General features: G+C 46.3%; 1 protein-coding gene across 1 annotated transcript; it reads right to left on the bottom strand.

The window, feature by feature from the left end:
* Positions 1–406: 406 nt before the first annotated feature.
* DUSP23 (dual specificity phosphatase 23) lies at positions 407–1,874 on the bottom strand (the record flags this gene model as incomplete). The annotated part of the gene is made up of 2 exons (XM_084251528.1): positions 1,345–1,874; positions 407–592 (listed from the first exon to the last, which is right to left on the bottom strand). The coding sequence occupies exons 1-2, from the start codon at positions 1,609–1,611 to the stop codon at positions 407–409; spliced, it is 453 nt and encodes a 150-aa protein (XP_084107654.1). The 5' UTR covers positions 1,612–1,874.
* Positions 1,875–23,201: the final 21,327 nt, after the last annotated feature.

Consider the following 23,201-nt stretch of genomic DNA (forward strand, 5'->3'; position numbering starts at 1 on the left):
GCTCTCCAGAACACACTAATATCATCAGGTACGCACACAGACTCACAACAGCTTCATGAGCCCCAAGATTTGTGCTGGCCCATGCTCTCATCCTACAGGTATGATCTGGGCCTCCTGAGCGTCAGTCAGCTCCTCCAAAGCACAGGGTGCGCCCCCCGCCTCGCCTATGCTCCAGCATAACTGGGAGGCTCCAAGGAGCTGTGTGGGGTGCTTTGTCCACTGTAAAGTGCCCTGCAATGTGCACTGTTCTCATAAGTGATTTATTCGTCGGCAGGACCCCTGGGAGGGCTCCTTTAGTCTCCTGGGTCAGCTGGGAGCGGGAGGGCTTGGCACCTTTAGTCTGCTCTACCTCCGGCCTCATCTAACATGGCCTGAGGAGCAGGGCCCGGGAAGAGGGCTCAGGCCCCTACTTAGTCCGCTGGTAGAACTGGAAGACGGCCTTCTCCTGCTCATGGGTCTCGATGGAGCCAGGTCGAAGGCGCCGAATTTCGGCAATGGCATCTCCTGCAGCCAGGCCCTGATCCTTCACCAGGTAGCAGGCCAGCATGGTGCCTGTGCGGCCCCGGCCCAGGGCGCAGTGCACTCCCACAGCCTGGAAGGGGGAGAGAGAGCAGTAGAGCCTGTGCCCCTGCCTTGGGCCACCTCCTTCTTCCTACAGCTGCTGCTTCTGGGTCAGGCCCAGGGCTCTGCAGCAAGTCTCAGGTACTCAGACACATGAAAATCAGGGTGTGCCATCTCTGGTGGTGTGGGAGCCACCAATCACCCCAAAGGGGAGAGGGTTCAAGTCCTGGGCTCCTCACTTGAGTTATCTAGCACAGAAGCAGATGCCATACAGTTCCTGAGTCCCTGAAATGCAGCTAGTCCCAATTCAGTCAGGATGCAAAATACAACCAGGTTTTGAAGATACAGTACAAAAAGAATGAAAATATCTCATTAAAAATTTATTTTATATTGACTGTTGAAGTGGTTGTATTTTTGACTTACTGGGTTAAACTATATCATTGAAAAGAATTTTTCCTGCTTCTTTGATACCTTTTAAGAATGTGGCTGCTGGAAACTTTAAAATTACACATGTGGCTCCAGTAATGCCTATAGTGTGGCTCTGGGGGCTGTCCCCGAAATCCTCCCAAGTCTGCCTGCCCTTTCTCCCCTCCACCTGCAGCATCCTTTCTGGCCTCCAGCCCTGCCCTGGTGACACCTGTCATCTCTGGCCCTAACTACCCCCCACCTCTTTGCTCTCCCTGTCCAGCTGAGTCAGCCGGATCCCAAACCCTGCTCTGGCAGCTGCCCCTCATCACACCCCCACTCATAACCCACCGCCTGCCCCCCAGGCCCGGTGCTGACCTCTCTGCGGGAGCTGGCCTCATCCACGATCTGCACGAAGCGGTCGATCTGCTCTGGGCTCGGCGGGCAGAAGTCAGGGATGCGCAGGTGGTGCAGGGTGAGGTCTGGGCAGCTGTCGCTGTTAGGGGGCTTGCGTTCGGTCAGAGACACCAGGTGCCGCACGCTATGCTCCCGCAGGAACTGGTAGTGCTCGGGGAGCCGCGGAAGCGCCAGCCCCGCCAGCCGGCCTGGGATCACCCACGAGAAGTTGGGGGGCTGCGCGCCCATTGCTAAAGAAGCGCAGCACGGGGGTCACCGGGTCGGCCTGTGCGCTCTGCCCTCCCGGCTCCTAGTCCGCCAGGCCGATCGCCGCTCTAACTCGCAACCGGGTCCCAGGATCACGTGTCCCCGCCCCGGTGACCCTCAAACTCCCCAGCACCTGCTACGGGGGGGGGTCTTCGGATCCCTCTCCGGGGACTCCCCACGCACCCCGCTCCCGGGACGACGTGGGCCCCGCCCGCCGGGGTGACCTACTATCCACCAAGCTCCTGGGACCACGTGGTCTCCGACCCGGGTGACTGGCCCCCCGGTCCCCCGACCACGTAGTCCCCCAATCCCACCCGGGCGAAGTCCTCTCTGCAGCGGGGATTGGCGGAGCCGCCAGGGGCGGGGCTCTGAATGAGGAAGAGGAGCAACGTTGTTTGGCCCCGCCCGGAGAAGGACACGCGATGATTGGTTGAGCAATCAAAGTGGGCGGGATCACTGCAGCGGTGAGCACGCTGATTGGTGAGTCCCCAAGTGGCCGAGAAGGAAGCCTAGGGCGAGTTAGGGGTGGTTTTCCGGATGCAGCAGCCCGGCTTGGACTCTGCGCCCCCTGGCGTCCGGTGGCAGGTACTGCACCGATGCCCCTGTGCCCGGATGTGCCTGCAGCGCCCTGGGTTTAGGTGCTCCCTGGGTGTGACCGCTGGGCTCTGCCGGGCGGGGCTTATACGGCTCAGGGTTGTTCTTATCTGTCCTGTGCTGAAATTACTAAAGCACACGGGGCTGCCATCAGGCGCCCTGAAGTCCTACCCCGAGAGTAATTACTGTGAAATAGTAACAACATAGAACGAACACTTAACTGAGCATTTACTGTATGCTAGATACTAGTCTTGCACTTTAGGTGCATGAACGCTTTCATTTGCCACAATAGTCTTATCGGGAAGGTAATTGAATTAACTCCCTTTTTACAGATGAGAAAACAGGCTCTGCAGAGATTCTGGTCACCTGAGGACTTTGGACCAAGCAGCTATGCTCCAGAATCTTTATCAAGGTGGGTATTGTTTCTTGAAGCTCAATGGGCTACTGGCTCCTTACAAAACCATCCTCTCCCCATCTCATTATCATCTGGGTTCAACAATGGCAGGATTTAATTTCTCTTCCTGTTTCGTGATCTGCAGGTTCTCTAAGTCATCCTCTCCTGGGAGGTTAGTGTTTATCTGTGTGATTCACAGAAGGCCCAACTCTAGCTGTGGTCTGACGGGTCCATAACCTCATTTGAACAATGTGCTTCCAGTGATGCACACTAATTACAATTATGAACGTAGTTAACCCTTATTGAACTTGCTTTGTACCAGGCCCTGTGCCCAGAGGTTTCTGGAAGAACCACATGTGAAAGGTATTTTTGTATCCCTTTTGTCCATGAGTAATCTGAGGCTTAGAGAAGTGGGTTAACTTGGCCAAGGACATGCAGCTAGAAAGTAGCTGGGCTGGTTGGGTCAAGGGCTCTCTGACTTCAAGCCCAGGGCACTTGGCATGATGTGCTTCCCTCCCTTTGTCCCCACCTACTCCTGGCACACACACTTGATCAGTTAAAGGTCTGGTTCCAGCAAAATGGATGGCAGTTTCTCGTTCCCCAAAGTTAAAAGCCGGATGTGACCCCGTGCAAAATGCACATACCATGTACTTGGACAACCTCCAGTCCCCCAGGTTCCAGGCTCTACCCCTCCTCTTTTCCGTGCAGTCCTAGCCCTGATTAAGCCTTTCCTTGATACTCCCCTTCCCACACAGCTCCCCGTCCATCTTTCTAGCCTGTCCCAACTTGTTCCTTCTCTGCCCGGACTCCCTCCTCCCAGAAACCCCTCTCCACACAGATTCTGGCTGCACCAGCTCTGGAGACAGGACTCCTACACTGCTCCTTTGAAGTGGAACTTTTTCCCATCCACTCACTGTGGAAGAGCTTCCCACACTCTGCCCAATGTCTGCCCCTTCCTTGCCTCCTGGAGATTGAACTCAGAGGCTGCCTTCTCCAGAAGGAAGACTTTTCTAGGGGACACATAGATTCTCTTCTGTTGCGTTGACAACACTGCACTGCCAAACGAGTTGCGGAGCAGGTTGTACAATACAGGATGCTGCCAAAAAAGTAAGATCCTGGTCTTTTTTATTGATAGAATAATCATACAGCATCAATTATGTGGGGTAGGAGAAAAAAGAGAAAAAGGGTAGGCGAAAGTGAAAATGTGCTTATGTCATCTAGGGCTTCAGGTGGAGGTGAGTCTGCTGACCAGTTTTTTTCTTTTTAATCTGCCTGATGACCCGGTGTTGTAATCAAAACCATACCCCAGACCCTCACCCATGGTTCCAGGCTTATCAACAGGGGCTTCCATTGATCAGTCTCTGGGGATGTCTGTCACACATCAGTCAATAGCCCTTGGGTGTTCCTGGTCATACCTTGTGAGGTATACCCATTACCCCAGGGCAATCAAGTGTCCTTCTCTTGTTTAACTTGAAAGGAGGTTTGTAGGGGCTGGTATGCTACATTCTTTTAGGTCATATAACTGATTGAGCGTGTTCTTCTGACCTTGAACTGGACCGCAGAACTGCATGTCAACAAAATGGTGGCCGAGCAAGCTATTTAAGTCTAGCAAACCCACAATTTTTTCTCCCCTGAAGCCCCCACCCCCAATAGTGACTCTTCCCCCTCGTGTGGGTCTCTGCAGGGGTAGCATTGAGCCCATCAACCCACCAGGGCCTCCACATGGAAGGAATTCCCCTTCTCCCTACCAATAGGCCCTGCGTGGAAAGGCCCAGGCCCTGCCTTGGGCTGTGTCCTCTTGTCAAGGGTGCCATTTGTCAAAGGTACCGTTTAACTTTCTGACGGTGAGACAGGGAGTCTCACTGAAAGAAAGAACCCTCTTTGATGGTTTCCCAGCTACGACCGGCAGCTTAATAACTCAGTACCCTTTACCGCCTCTGCCATGCAATCCTAACCACTTTTCCCTTTCTCTGTAAAGTGTTACCTGACCCTTAGGAGGACTTAGGTTCTTTCTGTCCTCTCATCTCCCCTCACATAAACGTGTGCTTCCGGCATTGCAGTAATGTGGTTGGTGGAGTGGCCTGTGTGTGGAGGAGCCGAGGCCGCGTCCATTATATCTGTGAATGAATTCCACATCTGATGCGGAACCTGATACATGTTAAATGAACCAGTAAATGAAAATCAACTCAATAAGTAGCGTGCGTAGGCCAGACTGTGTGTGTACTTTCAGAAGCATGAGTCTCTAACACTGTGTGACTGTGTGTTTGTGTGTCTTTTTAATTGCATGAGATCAAGGACAATGTTGAGTTTTCTGTAGCACCTTCCTGATATGAACTTTTTATATGTCCATGCTTTTCAGGAAAGAATGACTGTGTCAGTGTGATCCTGACTAAGGCTAATCATTATTTTTGTAAAAAGGGATGAATAAGCTTTGCTCTTTATAGTGCATGCCTTCTGTGGTATGTGTGTATTTGTGTGCTTGTGTATGTGAACATGAACATATGACTGTGTATGACAGCATGCGTGTGATGGTGTGGATATGATTGCTCATGTATGATCATATGTGTAGGATGTGTGCATAGGAGCATGATGGCTGTGTGTATGATGGCATGTGCATATGTGTATATATGTGAGCATGTTGGCGGGCATTTTCCTGGAGAGCAGTCTGTTGATATGGATGGTGGGCTGAGTAATATGCTTAATTTCTCTGACTTCAAGGAATTTATAACGTACTTTGGGGGGATTTAGACTCAATGTAATTGTTCTCTAATATATAATAAAGTACTAAATTGCTCATCAAAGTCAATCAGATAATATATATTAAAAAGTTAATTGTGCAGTAAAAATAACAAGCAGAGAAGCAAGTCAGTGGGGGAAAGATATACTTGGGTTGGAAACACCAGAAATTCTTATGAAGAGAGGAGTCTTTTTTTTCATTTTGGCCTCTGTCAAACACTGGAAGTGACTTTCATTGACAAGCTCCAGAGTGGTTTTATGGTACCCCAGGTCCCCTCCCTAGGTGACAAGAATATTCTGACCTTGTTCTCTTTCATTTTGAGGCTCTGCTCTCTGATTGATCTATGGCCTGGCCTGCCTAGAGCTGAAGCCAGGTCAGAGAATCCCTTCCTCCTAGTAGGACCCTGTTCCACCAACGCAAGTGATTACTTGGGTTTGGGTTCTTGTGAGCCTTGGTTTGCAGTCACATTCTCAGTGTCATAAATCTTCTGCTCTTCCTTTATGTCTAAACACTTTTCACACCTGGGATCCCATGACTTGGAAATTGGATTTGTAAAGGAATGGTGTGATGGTCAACTTCCAACATGGTGCCAGGGAGCCCTCTCAGGCCTGTGTGGTCTTTTCCACACCCATTGGACTCATTTTGTGACCAGTAGGGCATTTATGGTACATGGTGCAAGTCATAAAAGACAAGGTTATGATTCTGTCCTGCTCTCTCTTAGGAGAAGCCAGTTGCTCTATTGTGAGAACTCCAGAGCCTTCTGCAGAGATCTATATAGTAAGGAACTGAGGCTTCACACCTGTGTCAGGTAAGGGAGTGAGCTGGAGGGGAGCTGTGTCCTCAGCTCCCTCAGCTCCCTTAAGACCTTAGATGACCTGTCTGGCATCCACACTATAACCTCTTGGATCCTTACCGTAGACATTGTGAGATGATAAATATAATTATTATAAACCATCACATCTTGAGGTAATTTTTTATATGGCAATAAGTAACAAATGTAGGTGGGACTATTCAGCTACAAGAAAAGAAGAGAAATAATTTCTAATGAACTCAAGAAGTGACATGAAATCAAAACAGGTTTAAATTAAAAAAGAAAAAGTTATAGGCAATTGTAGCAATTGTGTGAGTGTGTTTGTTGAGGGATAGGTCCATGAACGTTCTTCACATTGGGAGAACCATGCTGTGTGGCGAACGTGAGTGTAACAGTCTGGGTGTGTATTGTGTGTGTGGTGTCAGAGGCTGTGTGCTTTACATGGTATTCATATAGCTAGGGGTGACATCATGCAGTCAGAATAGCTGGCACATTTACCAGTTGGCACATTTCCTGTGAAGCCTAGGAAAACTCCTGCTTCTGTTGGATATGCGTCAGTGTTCCGCTCAGCGGCTCTGAGGTGGCCTGGGTGTGGCCAGAGCACCTTGGACATTTTAATATAGGTCTTTCCACAAGATGGCACTGATAGCTTTTCCTTGTTCTATTTTTTGTCTTGTTGAAAACTGTGTGATTTGTATACTGTTATAGAACACACCGCGGCTCAGTCTCACAATTCACCAGTTGATTTTTTTTGTACTCCTGATAATTCTGTCACTTTCGTGGCATTTAAATTATGTTTCTTCCTTTCGTTCATCCCAGAAGCCCATTGAGACTTTGTGTTGGGATGTTGGGGGTAGTACCTTCTGCGGGATGCTGTGACTAGAGCTGTTGGAGCTGGGAAGGAGGTGAGGGCCAGGCCTGGGTGTTTGAAAAGTGAAGGCCACAGAGCCAGGTGAGAGCAGACTCAGAGGAGGAGTGCTCAGGTGTGAGCACCTTTGCCTTGAACACCGCTTGGTGAACTCTCGCTTCACCCCTTCAGGTTCTAGCTTTTTTCTCAGATCTGAAAGGAAGAAATTACAGAAAATCTTGGCATTGCGGATTTCATGGCATAAATGTCACAATTGGAAGGGACCACAGAGATCTCCATTTCTAGGTGAGAAACCACCGGTCCCTGAGTTGGTCCAGACTAGAAGCCAATCTGTTCTGTCAGACATCACAGGCCACACAACCAGCTGACCTGGACCAAGTGACTTCAGCTTTCTGTCTCAGTTTCTCATCTACAAAATATAGGTAATACGTTTATAATGATACAGGTTAATAAGGATGATCGATAGGGTTACATAAGCTAGGGAGATATAAAATAACATGCAAAGTGTCTACACATCATCAGTGCCCAAAAGATGGAAGCCCCTGCTTCTATCACTCCATCACAGGATGGTTTAGATTTTGATAAGAATAAGTGAGGAAATGCTACTATGTGGAAATAAATATCTACTCTCAGTGTGCGATCACAGGATGCTGTGGGCCAAAGAGTTCTAACATGCCCCCAAAGGACCACCCTCTTTGATGAGAGGCTATCCCCTGTGATTATGTGTGTCACTGGCAAAGGAGATGACATGGCAAGGTGACCTCTCGCAGCTGAGAGCCACCCCTGGCTGGCAGGTACTTAGAAGCAGTACTTAGTCCTGCAACGGCAAAAGTGAGCTGCTGACCCTAGTGGGCTTTAAAGAGGATCCCGAGCCTCAGAGGACAGTCGCAGCCCAGTTGACTTCTAAACTTCAGTCTGATGAGACCCCAAGTGGAGGGCCCAGCTAACCCCAACCAGATAAAAAGGGGTGTCTTTAGCCACCAAGTTTGTGGCAGTTTGGGAGATAGCACTAGAGGGAAAATGAGTACAGATGTCCTGCTTGCTGGCTTTATATTCTTATTGTTGATGTGCTGGTTGCAATACTAGACCTTTGAGGTTTCTAAGCTGCCATGTTGCTTCTTGTCTCTTTCCTCTTAGTTTTAAGTCTTCCAGTCACCACACAGGTTCATTTTTCCTGTGCAGAGACAGAAGGCAGTGGGCTGCTGGCCCCCAGGGTCGTCACTGTCTGATGTCCCCCAGGCATCCCCTCTCCTGGCTGTGCTTCTCAAAGTGTGACCCGCAGGTGAGCAGCATCAGCATTGCCAGGGAGCTTGTGAGAAATGCAGAATTCCAGGTTCCACCCAGATGTGGGTTTTCAGGAGGCTCAGTGCACACCTGTGCTCAAGGGGCTTGGTTGTAAGGTCACTTGTCCTATTTTACCTTGTGCTTACAGTAGCACCTAGACATGGCCTGGTCACTGGGTTGGTGCCTTAGGCACCTCCAGGTGTCCCCTGTCTGGTGCTGAGAAATGTTGCTGAGCAGGGCTACGGGCAGAGGTGCCAACCAGCACAGCGAGAGGCCTCAGCAGGGCCTGGTTGGCCTGGGTGAGAGCCCAAAGCCCATTAGAAACACCAAAGGGTCCCTGATTGGAACAATCTATTGCTTTATCTACCAGTTAGGAAGATGTCCAAGAAAAATATGCTTAGATGTACATTATGAATTTCCTGTTTTTGTTCCAAGGAAGGGCTTGGTTCCCAGATTTCCTTTCTGGAAGAATTCTTGAAACATCACTTTCTATTCTCTCCACCTTTAAAGTACATTCCAGCAAGTGGGGGATGAAAGTGCCTGATTTTTCACCCCTCCATTGAAGTGCCTTCAGGTTCCTGAGGTTGGGGAAAGGGAAGGGTACTGGGACCACCTGGCCTAGGTCCCCCAGCCCCAGATGTTTCCCACAGGGTCCTACCTTCCAGAATCTCCTTAGGACCTATCACTGCCACTGTCTGGACTAGCCTCCATGAGTCCAGCCTCCAGGCATTTCCCCTATGTAGCTGCAATGACTTTCACAGAGGTCAGGTCTCCCTTTTCCAGGTCTTTCATTACTCCTGAGTGACTTCCAGAACAAGCCCCAGTATTTACAATCCCACCACCTGCATGGTGCTGGAGAGCAGGGCTGCTCGTGCTCCTCCCTCACTGATCCTTTATGGGTCCTCTCCTTGCTTTGCCTACAACATGTCCCCTCAAAGTTCAGACTGGTGCCCACCACTGTCTGGGCATCCTTCCCTGCACCCTGGCAATTCATGTTTGTGTGCCTTTCCTGAGCTGCTGGAGCAGCTACCAAACATTTACTGCACTATATATTGAAAACATTTTAAAGCATTTTATTGCTCTGTGCTACAAATAAAATCATTATAACTTCATGCAATAAAGAAAAAGAGTATCTCTATCGGGGAGCCATCCTGTGTTTCTCAAGTATGAAGGGAAGCAGACAGGGAATTGAGGTTCTCTTACCTACCCCAGGTGATCTTGGCCTATGATCAGTGACAAGCTCTAGAGACCTGGCCTGGAAGTCACTCCACTGTACAGCTCAAGAACATCGGGAAAATCCCCACCAGTGTCTCAGTCTCCCACACTAAAGTGGGGGAATTTCAAGAGGTTTCCTGGACACTGTTTTGAACCTCTCATCTGTCTGTGTATTTGTTGCATCTGGAAAAGAATGGCCTCTTCTCTCGTTAGCAAATGTTCTCAGCATCTGTGCTGCGGTGCAGAGGCCTTAATAATGAGGGGATTATAAGAGACACTATCTACGGGTAACTGCATTCTGGTATGCTGCCTTTCATAGGTATTTGTGTATGTCTGTGTATAAGTGAATAAGTCACTTATAAAACTCTTTCCTGTACTCTATCTGTATATCTACATAGTTTCTCCCTTCTGGCTCCTTGAAGGTTTAATGAGCTTGCTTCTCTACTTTTTAGAGCACGGCTTCCCAGCACTGGTTTGATGACACCCTGGAGTGTCTTCATTTATCTCAGGGGGTGCCTTGAAATTCACAAAACAAGATTAATTTAAATTCATTTTCGTTTAAAAAAGTAAACAGACATTATATAGTAATTACAGGTACAAGTGTGTGTGTGCGTTGAAATTAAACTAATAAATGCTTGCCTTAGAGAGAAATCAAGAAGATGGGGGTGGGGTTGGAAGGGACAATAAAGGTGGTGTCGCTCCACTCTTTCTAAAATATCCCTCTAATTACTTCCAAGTTGGTATGTCCCTAAATCAATCGTGTTTCTCAAATTGCGAATTGGACTGTGGGAGCTGAAAACTCTTTCCCCTGCCTGCCACAGGGGAATCTAGTAGATCCTTGGGAAACACATGTTGATGGATAGTGTGTTAGGGTGGGACTAGAGGAGGTGGCTAGAAGGATGTTGGGTGCAGGTGAGTTGTACCTCTCTGGGGTTGCAGGTGTGAGGCGCCTGTAGAGTGAGTTCCCGGGGCCCAATCCCATACAACTTCTAGGAGAATGTAGGTGCCTGACAGTGATCCCATGTGACTGGCCAGAGGCTCTGTATCAACTTTTTCTTAATAATTTGGGCACATCAGCAAAGGCTAGATAGGTCAACGAGTGTCAGTGATCCCAGGGATTTTGAATTCTGTGTGAAACTAGATCTTTGAAACAATAGAGCTGGTTCTGAGTTCAAATTCTGACTCTGCTGTTGAATGCTCTGTCAACCTGAGTACATTTTATCCACCACAGCGCCTTCTCTAAAATGGAGAGAATAGTGACAGCCACCTCCCAGGGCTGTGAGGATGAAATCAGTGAGCCCATGTGAAGTGCTTTGGACCGTGGTCAGCATGGTAAACCAGCAGGCCATGCTCCTCTCTCTTCCTCCCCCCAGCCTATTAGGACTAGTTGGCAGTAGGCATTTCAATGACACAGTACAGATATCCAGATATCCGCCCACTTTTCTCCGAGCTGGGAGCTTCAGTGGAGCTTTAGCCCAGGAATGTTCGGGTATCCTCACATCATCCCTGGGATGAGATAAGAGCTTGATTTGTGGTGCTAGGATTGAAAACTCAGCTGAAGGGTTAATTGCATAAAAACAAGCAAACAGAGCACCTCATGCAAACTGAGCTCTCAATGAACCACACTTTGATAGGATAGTCTGCTTCCTGGGGGAAAATAGTGCAAACATACCCGGATTCTTGGAAACACAATGGGTAGCAAGGGAAGAATGTGTCTTGTAGCACAGCATTTTACTGCCCATCAATCCTTGAAGGTGAGACACCATTAATCAAGAGACAATTTCAAAATGTGTTTCTTATTACCCACCACGATTGATGAAATTCCAACCTCTTCTGAGAAAATAATTGATGGGAAGAGAATCTTTTGAGGCCATTAAAACACATTCCTGACTCTCTTTATTTTAGTGAAAAGCTAAGTATACCTATGTCTTCAGATGAGAAGATAAATCAAGTCTCATGTCTCAAGATAGCAAAATTCAAATACTGGGTTTGAAATGCCAGTAATTCTATTCAATTCTTTTCTCTTGTGCAAATACAGAGGGATATACTTTGTATGATTATTCAGATGTTCAAACAGTTATTTAGAATCAGAACATTTCCATATTCATATAGAACTCATTTCTAGTGTAGTGTACCACTGTAACGGAAACAAGATTGATGAGGTAGCATTATCTATTTGAAATTCATGATACCCTAGTGACCTTTGGCCAGAAAAGAGATTTGGTTCACAAGAATGTGGACAGATGGTGGGGAAAAGTCTTTTTAATGGTTAGCTTTGTTTTAAGGTATTTGCATCCCCAAGGCTATAGTAGCCTGACCTCTCTTGTCTATGCATTTCTAAACTCTGTGCCTCTTCAATTTAATTAAACAAATAGATACCGACTATGCCTAGGTGAAAAGATATTGGTCTGTACACTTGGACGAGTAGACAGATACAAGCACAGAGCTTGCAGCTTGTGCTGTCATGGCCCGTTAGGGCCACAAGCCTAGAGTAAGGAACCACACCCTTATATTCCGCCAGCACCCACTGGGTTCGCCCATGTGACTTGCTTTGGCTGGTGGGGCATATAGACAATGTGTTGGAGGTTTGATAAGCACTTGCACCTAGGAGCTTGTCATCTTGGCACCCTGAGACCCCCTAGGCTTTGAAGAAGCCCAGAATTAAAGACCCTGTGGCAAGAGAGGTCATTTGGGTCCAGTCTCCAAGGGCTCCATGAAATTAGGCTACACAAGTGACCCAGCTCAGCCACAGCATCATGACAACTTATAAATTGTTAAGTCACTGAGTCTTAGGTTGGTTTGCTACACAGTAAATGAAAACTGACATAAGAATTGATATGCAGAAGTGATGTGTCCTGTAACAGTAGCCTTAACAATGTGGACTTGGCTTTGGGTTGGGTGGCTGGCAGAGGCTACGGGGCAGAAGGCTGAACACTAGGAGCCTGGAAGACCTAGGGGACCCCTCCTGCAGGCTGGTAAGGATGACCCGATTCGCCTGGTGGTCACACAACAGTCATCTCCAGCAAATTGCAGACAGAAAAAGGACCTAGTGAACTGATTTAGCTTAAGACTTACATTTACAATACCAAAGGGTTCAATTAACATTTTATAAGTTGTATATAACAGGGTAGAGAAGAGAAATGAACTCAAGAAAGAACTGCCTGTTTGCAGGCAGAATTTGCAGTAAATATGAGGGACCAGGTTGGGCTGGGTGGGGAAATCTACCTTTTCACAGCCCATATCTCATGAATGGGTGAAAGAGCCTCAAAGTAAAAGCCCCAATATAGGAATCAAAGAGTGTGGCTTGAAGACTTCTTAAGATCTGGACCCTCTCAGTTAGATGAAAGAGCTTTAAGAATTTTAAGGGCATTTTTTTTCCCATGGCACCTGTACATACTGACCCAAGTAGAGGTCAGTCTCAGAAATAATTGTTGGTAGGACTTCTGTCTAGTGAAATGGACATAACCTGGTATGTGAAAGTCACCCGTTTAGAAGGGACTTGGGCCAGTAGAGACTTACTGGATCCAAAGCAGTTCAAAATGAGTTAGAAAGCCAGCCAAGAAGATATTGGCTGCAAAGAGGTGATTTCTTACTGAAAAGAGGCCATCCCGAGCACAGAGCCAACCACCTCCAGGTGGGAGAACCAGGCTCTTTTCAAGAACCATTCCTAGCCCAGGACGGGGTACCCTGAATTACGTGCTGGCTGGTTTCAGAATCGCTTGGGTTGCTCTGTGGCTCCCTGCTCTGTGCTCTTTAAGGGGGGTGCCTGCCAGCCTTTCACTCTCACATTTCTGAGCTGTCTTGGGGTTCTGTCAACTCCTAGTCACCTGGAGGGGAACCATGGTTGCTGTTGGGGTTCTCATGTCAATCGAGAGTCTATCTGAACTTGGCTGGCCCCCATGATCTTTTGTAATGGCAGAAAATGACTGCTGTGGTTCACTGGGAGAAGAACTAAGTAACTTGGAAACATAAAGTGGTAGAGGGAGAGGGACAGTTGAAGTTCTTCCTGGGCAGGGAGTGAGAAGAGTTCCTTGGTGGCTCTTCCTTAGGGTCTCTCTGAGAATTCATCTAGTACGAAGGTCCTCAAGATGCACATGATCCCAGAGGCTGAGCGCTCTCTGTAAACCTATTCCTTTTCATATTTTTCTTCTGATTGGCTGACTTTTAGGCTCATCTTGGGGTAGAAGTCTTTGGTTTCCTTTTGCTGATTTTGTTTTTGAATTTCCAGTTGTTGCAGAATTTTTTTTAACATATCAGACACAGTGCTAGGTGCTTTATATTTGGTTTTATATTTAATCTTCACAAGTATCCTGTAGTGGAGATCTTACTTTTGCCCTTTACAAATGATTTTGACTTGGAGAGATTTGAAAGCTAGTCTGCCTGACTTGGAGGATTTTCTTCATTTCCCAGCCTCACAACGGCACTGGGAGGGCAGCTGCAAGGCCTTTAACCCGAGATTGATTGCATCTCAGGGAGAGAGTCCCTTCTCTAGATGGAATCCCGGTGATTCCTAAGTGCATTCTGAAGACTTTACACCATCGGAACGACTCATGCTGCACTCTATTTGTAAGTAAATTTATTCTCCTTATTGTCTATTTGCAGGTCCCTTCCCTGGTTGCTTTTTTTAAGGGGCAGCATCACGCTATCAAGTCATAGAGCCAGTATTTTCGCACACTTCTTATTTAAATGTTATGCTCATTTTGTCTTTCATAAATTATAGTTCTGTTTTTTTTAACTAATATTTTCTGAGGAACAAATTGGATTTAAGTTTGTCATTCCATTTTTAATGATGTGACACAATGAAGGGTTGGAAAAATCTGTCAGGGATAACTTTAAGATGGCTTATAAATGCAATTGATCTTGCTTTGGTCTTTGTGCATAAAATGTAGTGAACTCAGGTGTCAGTCAGGGCTTGTCAGAAACAGCCCACACAAGCAGAAAAGCTGAAGAGAGCTTAAGAAAAAGCTCCATACAGAAGCCACAACGTCGGGGAAACCCTCAAGGGTTGCTGTCATTCCTTGTGAGTCACTGCCACTCACTGGCTGAATGTCAGAGGCGTGAGGGTTACTGGAATTGGTCAGAGAACACAGCTGACCCTTGGTGGTGGGCAACATGGTGGCTGGGATACAAATGGCCTGACCTGTCCATCCTCAGGTCTCCTGCCAGTGCCTGCCATTGGCTGACCTTTTCCAGAAGGGTGAGGGAGTTGGTGGATGTGGCCTACACAGGCAAGCCTCCTGGTCAGGGCCATGAGTGGGCTGGGACTGGCCACCTAGAAGACACTCTGGGCAGCTGGGATGCAGGTCTGTGACCACTGTCTTGGTTCCACCTGAGCTTCAGGCCTGGGCAGGCCTCCAGAGGGTGGTCTCCTGAATAGATCAGGTAATACGTTCAGTCTTTAAAAAATGTATGGTGCTCTGCCTTCTTTTTAAATGCTTCTTAATGATTTGAAACAATTGTGCATGATCTAGCTGCATGTATCCCTCGAATGAAAAGTGTAAAAATAACCATTCTCTGTGTAGTGATATAATTTTATTGTCACTAACCAGAAATGGCCCTTGGATCTTACTGAGAAACAGAGTGGCTAGAATTCAACTTTTCTAAATCCCAAATCATCCGTTTTGGCAGATAGTATTTTCAGTTTAATTGGCTTCTATCTAATGATTATATATAGCCGGCCAACTCCTTCAGCTACTTAGGGGTACATTTTGTAACCATTTTCTCTGGTGGTTTCACTTGAGAGTGATGCTGCTTAAAAGTAGATATTTCTTGGGTGTATCGCTGACAATTGTTTGTTTGTCTTTGGGGCCTGGGAGATTAGTAAAATCCATTTTGAAAAATGTTTTCAGGTACAAAGCTTAGCAGTCGTGCCTGCTTTGTATATACTGGTTGAATGAAAGGGTGAGGGAATTCACTTTGCGGCTTCACTTTCCCTTGGCTGTCTTTAGGAAATGAATTTCGGAAACGATCTTGAGGAAAATGTTGGTCTTGCTGGTAGGTCCCCCACTGAACCCCCCAGGGAAGCAGGATGCCTGTTAGTGGGGTCCTGGCTAGAAGCCTTTTAAGAAGTGACCCTGTGTCCTGCTCTGTTGGTTTCTAAGATGTGTGGACTGTCCTTAATTAGTGACAGGGATTTCATGAGTTCATACTCTTGTCAAGTGTTAAATGTGGACATTTCTCTGCCCAGGGCCTACTGAAAGCTTAATTAGAAAGGTGACCCATTCTGATGGACAGCTAAAAGATATCCTTACATTATTCTGGATCACACTGTCCAGTAGAACTTTCTGTGGTGAAGGAAATGCTCTGTAATTATTGCTGCCCAGTATGATTGTCACTGGTCACTGGGGACTACTGAGCACTGAAAGTTGCCTATTGTGACCGAAGTATGGCATTACAGTCATTAAACTTTGTTTTAATGAATTTAAATTTAAATAGCCACTTCTGCCAGTAGCTATCTCAATGTAGATAGTCTAGATTTTATCCCTGGATCAATTCAGATGATCCCTTTTTTTACTTTCGAAAGAATAGCATTTATTGAATTGCAAATTTTTACTATGTCATATGGTGGTTTTAAAATATATTCTCACATTCTTGGCCATGCTTCTAATCAAAATACAAAGATTGATTAACCTTCCCTTGGATATAGGTTGGCCTCAGTGACCTGCTTTTGGCAAATAGGATGTGGCAGAAGTGATGTCAGGTGGTTGTTGAGGCTGGCTTCTGGAAGATGAGCCAGTTCCCAAGTGCAGATTCCTGCTGCTCCAGCACCATGCGGAATCATCATGTGGAGAATCCACCGTCAGGGATCTAAAGAGGACTGCTGTTATAGGCCCAGCTTAGGCTCCAGAAGATTCCAGATCCAGCCCCCAACTAACTGCAGCTCTGTGGGAGGGATCCAAGTGAAATCTGCATAGATAAGTCCAGTTAGTCCCCAGCAAGATAATAGTAAATGATTGCCGTCATTTTTAGTCCATGTTTCGGGGGTGCACTGCAATGTGTACCTACCTGGAACCTCTTATTTGGAAGGATGCCAGGGGAAAGAGTTCAGCTAAAAACCCAGCGTATTCTTTGTTGGGTTGTTTTGAGAATAAAAACATTCTGTACTTTCTTGAGTAACTCATATACTTCTATTTAGTACTTTTATACTTTGGTTCTTGGAAACTCAAAGCTGAACTCATGTCCCACCTTTGTAACTAAGTAGAACTGCAGACAATTTATTGGAGTTTATTTTCCTTTGGCATTCTCTTATTATTCCTCTCACCTTTTAAAAAACTTCCTTGCAGAGTATATTTTATTAAACCATTTTAAAAAATGAATGCAAGTCATGTTGGGTCTTTGCTGAACCAGTGTGAGCTGTAGAAGCATCCAGTGGATTGTGATTGGGGGGGGGGCACTGGCATTTATCACTCGCAATGAATTTACAGCTGTCCCTTGAACAACGAGGGTTTGAGCTGCGTGGATCCACTTTATGTGGATATTTTTCAATAAATATACAGTTGACCCTTAAATCCTGTGCAGCCAAAAATACTGTTAATGTATTTTTTATTAAATGAGAAAATCTTATGGTTTTCTTAGTAACATTTTCTTTTCTCTAGCTTACTTTACTTTAAGGACACAGTATATAATATGTGTAACGTACTGAAGATGTTCAACGACTATTTCTATTATAGGTATGGCTTCCACATCAGGCTATAAGTAATAAGTTTTTGGGTAGTCAAAAGTTATACTCAGATATCTGACTGTGTGGGGTCAGCACCCTTGACCCTTCCTTGAATTGCTCAAGGCCAACTGTGCTTTATAGGAAGAAAATAAAGCTCTGAGAAGCAAAGTGACTGCTGAGGGACACAGAGGAAGTGGGAAGCAAATCTCAGCCCAGGTGAAGCTCGGTCCTACTGTCCACACAGCACCATGGTCAGGTAGGATTCTCTGCCAAGGGCCACTCGGGTATGATGACAGCGCCCTGATTGCCAAGACCCTGCTGAAGTGTGGGCTCTTGAGGTGGTGGGCATACTTGTGTGTTTCACGTGGACTGAAACATCCCAGCAGAGCATGGATGACATGTGAACATGTTGGGAGGACGGAGTGATGGCTTCCCAGAGCAGGGCCCGGGAGCCTTCATGAGAGCGGGCCGAGCCAGGAAGGACAGCAACGTTCGCGTGTGTAACCTCGGGAGAGAGGATGGGGCGAAGGGCAGAGAAGATTAGCAGCCGTGAGCTCAACGCTGGGAATTCCAGGCATTGTGGCATTTGCTGGGGAAGATATTTTGGTCAGCGGGGATTGTGACATGCCCCAGATTAGACTGTGAGCACTTGCTTACTCTTCTGTTAGGGGACCAGGCCTGCCCAAGGGCATGTGACCTACATGTGTGGATGGAGGATCCAGGAGAGAGACATGCTGATTATAGCTTCCACACAGCTGACTGCTCAGAAGCCCCAACTTTTTTTTTTTTTTTTAGATTTTATTTTTATATTCCCCATACAATTGCAACCCCCCCATTTTGACCCCAATCCCTCCCCTCCCACCCCCACCCTCAAAAAAGTGTCTCTGGTTCATAGTTTTTTGTTGATTTTGATTTTCACTTTCTTATAGTTATTCATTTTCCTGGTCCCTTATTTAAGTTTTCTAGATTCCTGCTATGAGTGAGACCATCCGGTATTTTTCTTTTTCTTTCTGGCTTATTTCGCTGAGCATGATCCAGAAGCCCCAACATTTGTGTCTGTGTTCTGAGATAACTGTTTAAAACCTTTCATCAATAAAGAACTTTTAAACTTTGGTGTGGAAGGGATCTACAGCATTGCACAACTTTCTCAAAAGTGTGTTCTGGACACTTCCTGGGAAGTCACCAGCAGCTCTGCTTTATATTTTATTCAGCTTCCTTGTGATCCCAGGAGCCTGGTGTTTCATGAATGATAAAAACCAGCAAAGCTTATGAGAGGAGAATTTGTGGGGGAAGAGCTGTAGTTCTCGCCAGTGATTGATTGCTACAATGAGTCATAGACAGCGCTGGAAATTCCACAATGGGAAAACCTCAGTCAACTGTTAGAAGTTGCTAATGGGGTGAAAACTTTTCTGGTTCTTTAAAATAAGATCTTGCTGCTTGCCTGTAAGTGAAAGTTTCAACAAACCTTCTTTCTTGGTCAGGAAGATCACAGTCACCGCCTGATTACACAAGGCTCAATGCTACTCTGCCTGATTCCTCTGGGCACACAAACCCTCTCCCCCCTCCCCTCTCCCCCGCCAAGGCAGTGGTCCAGGTGACTGACCCAGAGTGTCCTGCCTTAGAATCCAGCTTCTTGGGTGCTTTCACAGAGAGCTTCCGATGGTGTCAGCCACCAGTAGTCATAGCTGCTCCAGTGACTGTGCACAATGCCAGTCTCGCGATCCTTTTCCTTTATAGTATCTCATCTAATAAAAACTCAGTGAGCATTTGCAGAGAAGAAAACCGAAGATAGTGTAAGCAAATTTTCCTACATCTCAGGTGAACGGATATCAAGGGGAGGTTCTACATCTGGCCTTAGGAGTCTGAGTCCTTCTGTTTTCTTGAGAAGGTCTAAGAATGAGTGGAAGGCAGGGAGAGCAGGGGCGAGAGGCGGTGCAGTGGTACCTGGCCAAACTGATCGCTTAGGAATATGCTGTTCCCCAACAGGGACAACACTTTGCCAGCCTTCTTTGCCTGATAATCAGTTAGTGTCAGAGACTCAAGGATCTGGAAGTGACAAAAGTTATTATGTAGTTCCAAGCCCTCATTTTTCAGATGTGGAGCTGAGATCTGGAGACATTACACGTCTTGCAAGGTCTCAGACAGCTAGCTGGTGACAAAACTGGGGTTGTTACCCAGGTCTCTGGATCTTACACAGGAATTTCTTCTGCTACACCCTCTCTTTTCGACCTGGTGGAAATGTTTACAAGGCAAGAGGATTGGTGTAGCTGCAGCAGGTGAGCTGGTGTTAGCAATGGCTGCTAGTCATTGAACACCTGCGTGTGAAGTTTCTGTGCTAGATTCTTCACTTTGTGATCGCCACAAGAACCCTACGGAGTGTGTGTGTATATATAAATAAATAAATAAACAAACAAACAAACAAACAAATAAATAAATAAATGCATTGTCATCTCTGTGAAGACAGAGACTGGGGAAAGGAAAGAACTTGTCAAGGCACTGGCTTCATGTTCTCTCCACCATGCAGTGTGGCTTCTGGTAATTTATCTCTTGCTCTAGAAAACTGAAATGTCTGCTTTTTAAAATATGGTCAAGTATCATTTTTAGGAACTCATTAAAATTCAAATTGTCTGTTTATTCCTAGAACTGTATCTGATTAAAGAAGGAGATAGGGCAACAAACCAGTTATCGCTTTTAAACAGTCCTTCGAAGTCTTGATTAATGTTTTTTTTATTGTGAAGGAAAACCAACAATTTGAAAAAAAACTGTAATGCAAGTCATATGCTTAAGTAATTTTTTTTAGAAGAGAGGTTCTTTTTTTTTTTTTTTAATTTTACACCCTTTTCATCTGGAGTGCTAGGGGCAGAGCTTAAAGGTTCTTACATTAATTAGTTCTCCCCTTCAAATCTTCATATTCTAGTACTTCTGGAGCCAAAAGCATAGTCACCATGTGCTCCTCACAGTCACTTTAATACACCTGCTTTCCTCTTAGCACCTTTTTAAACTTGGGAAACGTTAAGGAAGAGGTCTGAGTGCTGTCAGTCCGAAGACCAATGCAGACCACAGTGGGCAGCGTGGACTTGTTGGGAAAGTGCTAGAGGTGGGAGCATGGGACGCCCAGGGAGTGGGAATGTGTCAAAGCAAAATTTCTCAATTTTTATTTTCCCCCCTGACTCCTAAAGGCCATTCTTGCGCAGTGCCTGAAATCCTGATACAAGATAGGTAGTTACTTCCTGACTTGGTCTTAACTTCGCCAAGCTCTGCACAGAGGTCACAATATGTCCTTCAGTCTGATTCCAAATGCTGCCCCTGCTCATCTGACTTCACAGGGCCTGGTGCCCTGGGTGGTTCTGGCAGAATGGGGGAAACCTTTACTGAAACAAGCGGTGCTTTAGCTTCCAGACCGTCTGATGGTGCCTCTTAGTCTCCTGTCACAACTTGTTACTTCATTTCTCCTCCTTTGCCTTGCATTTCTCTTGGGTGCCTGTGGGTCCTCTGGTTTTTCACCCACAGTCTGAATCTTGACTGACTCTTGGCATCTGAGTCCTGACTGCTCATGTGGCTTCTGAACTCTGTGAGCTTTTCCTGTCCCTAGTGTCTATCTGAAATTCTTACATTTGCTTAATTTTTTCTGCCTGGCTTCCCACCCTGGCTCTGGGAGACCTCGTTAGCCCCAGTCTGGATCCTATAGGGAGATTCCATCTCACTGAGCAGCCAGGCAAAGAAAAGGACTGTGGAAGCAACCGACAGTCACACACTGTCATCCGGCAGGGGCACACTTCTTAAGTTCTCATGGTCTTTTTGATCATGAAGTTGCCTTTTTTTTTTGTGATAAGAGTTTGAAGAATGCCTGAACAGAAGAAATATTTTGTAATCAAGGGGCAATCGTTGTTATTCTTTCCAGTCATTGAGTTAGCTATGCTTCTATAAACTCTAACATAGTGTTCCAGACTTATATGCAGTTCCTGGGGTGTCCTGAAATTGGGGTCAATCCACCTTGGCAGTGAAGATGAGCATATTCCTGGGATGCAGGCTGCTTGATAGATAGTTCATGGATAATGGCTTCTATTGTGTCTTCCTCATTCTAAAAGCAAACAAAAGTCACTTTCCCTACAGAACCTAGCTTTTTGAAATAACTTTACCTGTGTGAAATCCCAACCTATCTCAATAGGATATTAATAAAGGAAGGAGGATTTCCCATCCAAGATAATGACCCCAAATCAAGATTTTTGGTTGGGAAAAGAAATCCCAATAGCTGTGTCCTGGTTCAGCTGTGCACACTGTCTTGCAGGTTTGTTAAGAGTGAACAACCATGGGTAACTTCTTGGACAAATGAACTCAATATCAATATCTCATCATTTATTGGGGAGATATTGAAGCACCTGAAAATTAAGATATGGTGAGCTCTTGAACGTCAGCCCTTTCAGACCATTATACTTAAACACTTAAACATTTAATTGAACTTATTTCTAGAAGTATGACTGATCTTGACAGATAAGACCATGAGTCAATGTCATTTCTTAGGGTTCTTGGTGACTCCAAGGGCATATCTTCAACCACATTTCTAACCAAAACCAAGCAAGTTCAAGCATGGCCCTTAAAAGTACTTGGTTTCCACGTTACATGTCATGCTGTGCTTGTAGCTGCTTTTTGAGCTGCAGAATTTTGTGGGGTGGGGAATGCTGACCTCAGGAAGCATTTGGGACAGTGCTGGGCAATTGCACAATCCACAGTTTGTCCCTTCCCATCATCAACGTGGCATCGGCTAGAGCAACAGCAGAGTACTCTTCCCGGTTTGTGTGGAATTTCTCCCTTGTTCTTTGAAATCCTGAGTAAAGATTTCCTCCCATTGTGTAAATCAAGATAAAGTTTGTGTTTGGCATTTTGTTACTGGAAGTCTCTCTTACAGAGCCCACCCATAGGTTCTAGAGTTGCTTGAATGACATTTGGTGCTGGATGATGCAATGAGGACACAAGCCAAGTCTATGTGGCAATAAAACACATCCCCTGGGAACACAGGCCAAGATAAGCAGGGCAAATCAAAGAAGGATGTGTCAACAGCTCAAAGGATCCATCACTTAGACAACCGAGGTCGTAGAGAGCAGAATAGGAACACTGCAAAAACAGCCTCTGATAAACTGGTGCAGTAATTGGAAACGTTCATGGCGATTGAAGGTGCACTGGGGAAGCCTCCAGGGTGAGATAAGGCAAGCAATCACCATGCCAAGGTAATTTGTTAGCAGTGTCGGCTTTGGGCCGACGTGTGTAAACCTGCCTGCTGTGATGTATGAAGCCTGCTAACCTGAGGAAGCTTGGCCACAGAAGGACAAGAGAAAAGGCCCCCTGCATGGAACTGGCCAGGGGAACCACCTGTAGCCACGAATGTGACATTGTCCGGATGGAGCAGACCCGGGTCACACACACTCTGTGGATAGCGGGTAGGCGTGGCCTCCAAGTAGTACATAGGTGTCACCATTTTTCTCTGGTCTTGCTCAGTAGCTCTTATAGATCACAGCCCTTAAAAAACTGCAGAATGGATGTAAGTTTTAGTGCATCTCATAAGTCAAACTGATCTTAGTTGGCTCTCTGACCCACCCCAGCCTTGCTCCACTCTTCGTCTCACTGAACCCACACATTCCATTCTACTTATACACTGTTCATCTCACACCTGACTCGGTGTGCCTCGCTGTCTCACAGGGCTCACCCCAACAACCTATTCTCACCATCGCACCCTTGCACAGCTGCATGTGCTGAGCTCAGCTGAGATCCCGCAGCCTGCCTGGGCTCACATTGATTGTGTTTTGCTGTGAAACAGCTATTGCTTTTTGTCTACTCAATATCCATTTTCCTGTCCTTCCCAGACATAAGCCCTGGCTTTATTCCAGATGGCCTATGTGTATTCTCCCTCACGGTTGGTTCCATTTGGTCCATAAGTAAGACTTCAACAAAACTGGTTGGCTGGGACTTCTGGGAAGCCTCCTTGAAAGGGGACCAAACGGAGTGTCCTCAGTT

The sequence above is a fragment of the Talpa europaea genome (assembly GCF_964194135.1).
Source record: "Talpa europaea genome assembly, chromosome: 12".
Lineage (NCBI taxonomy): Eukaryota > Metazoa > Chordata > Mammalia > Eulipotyphla > Talpidae > Talpa > Talpa europaea.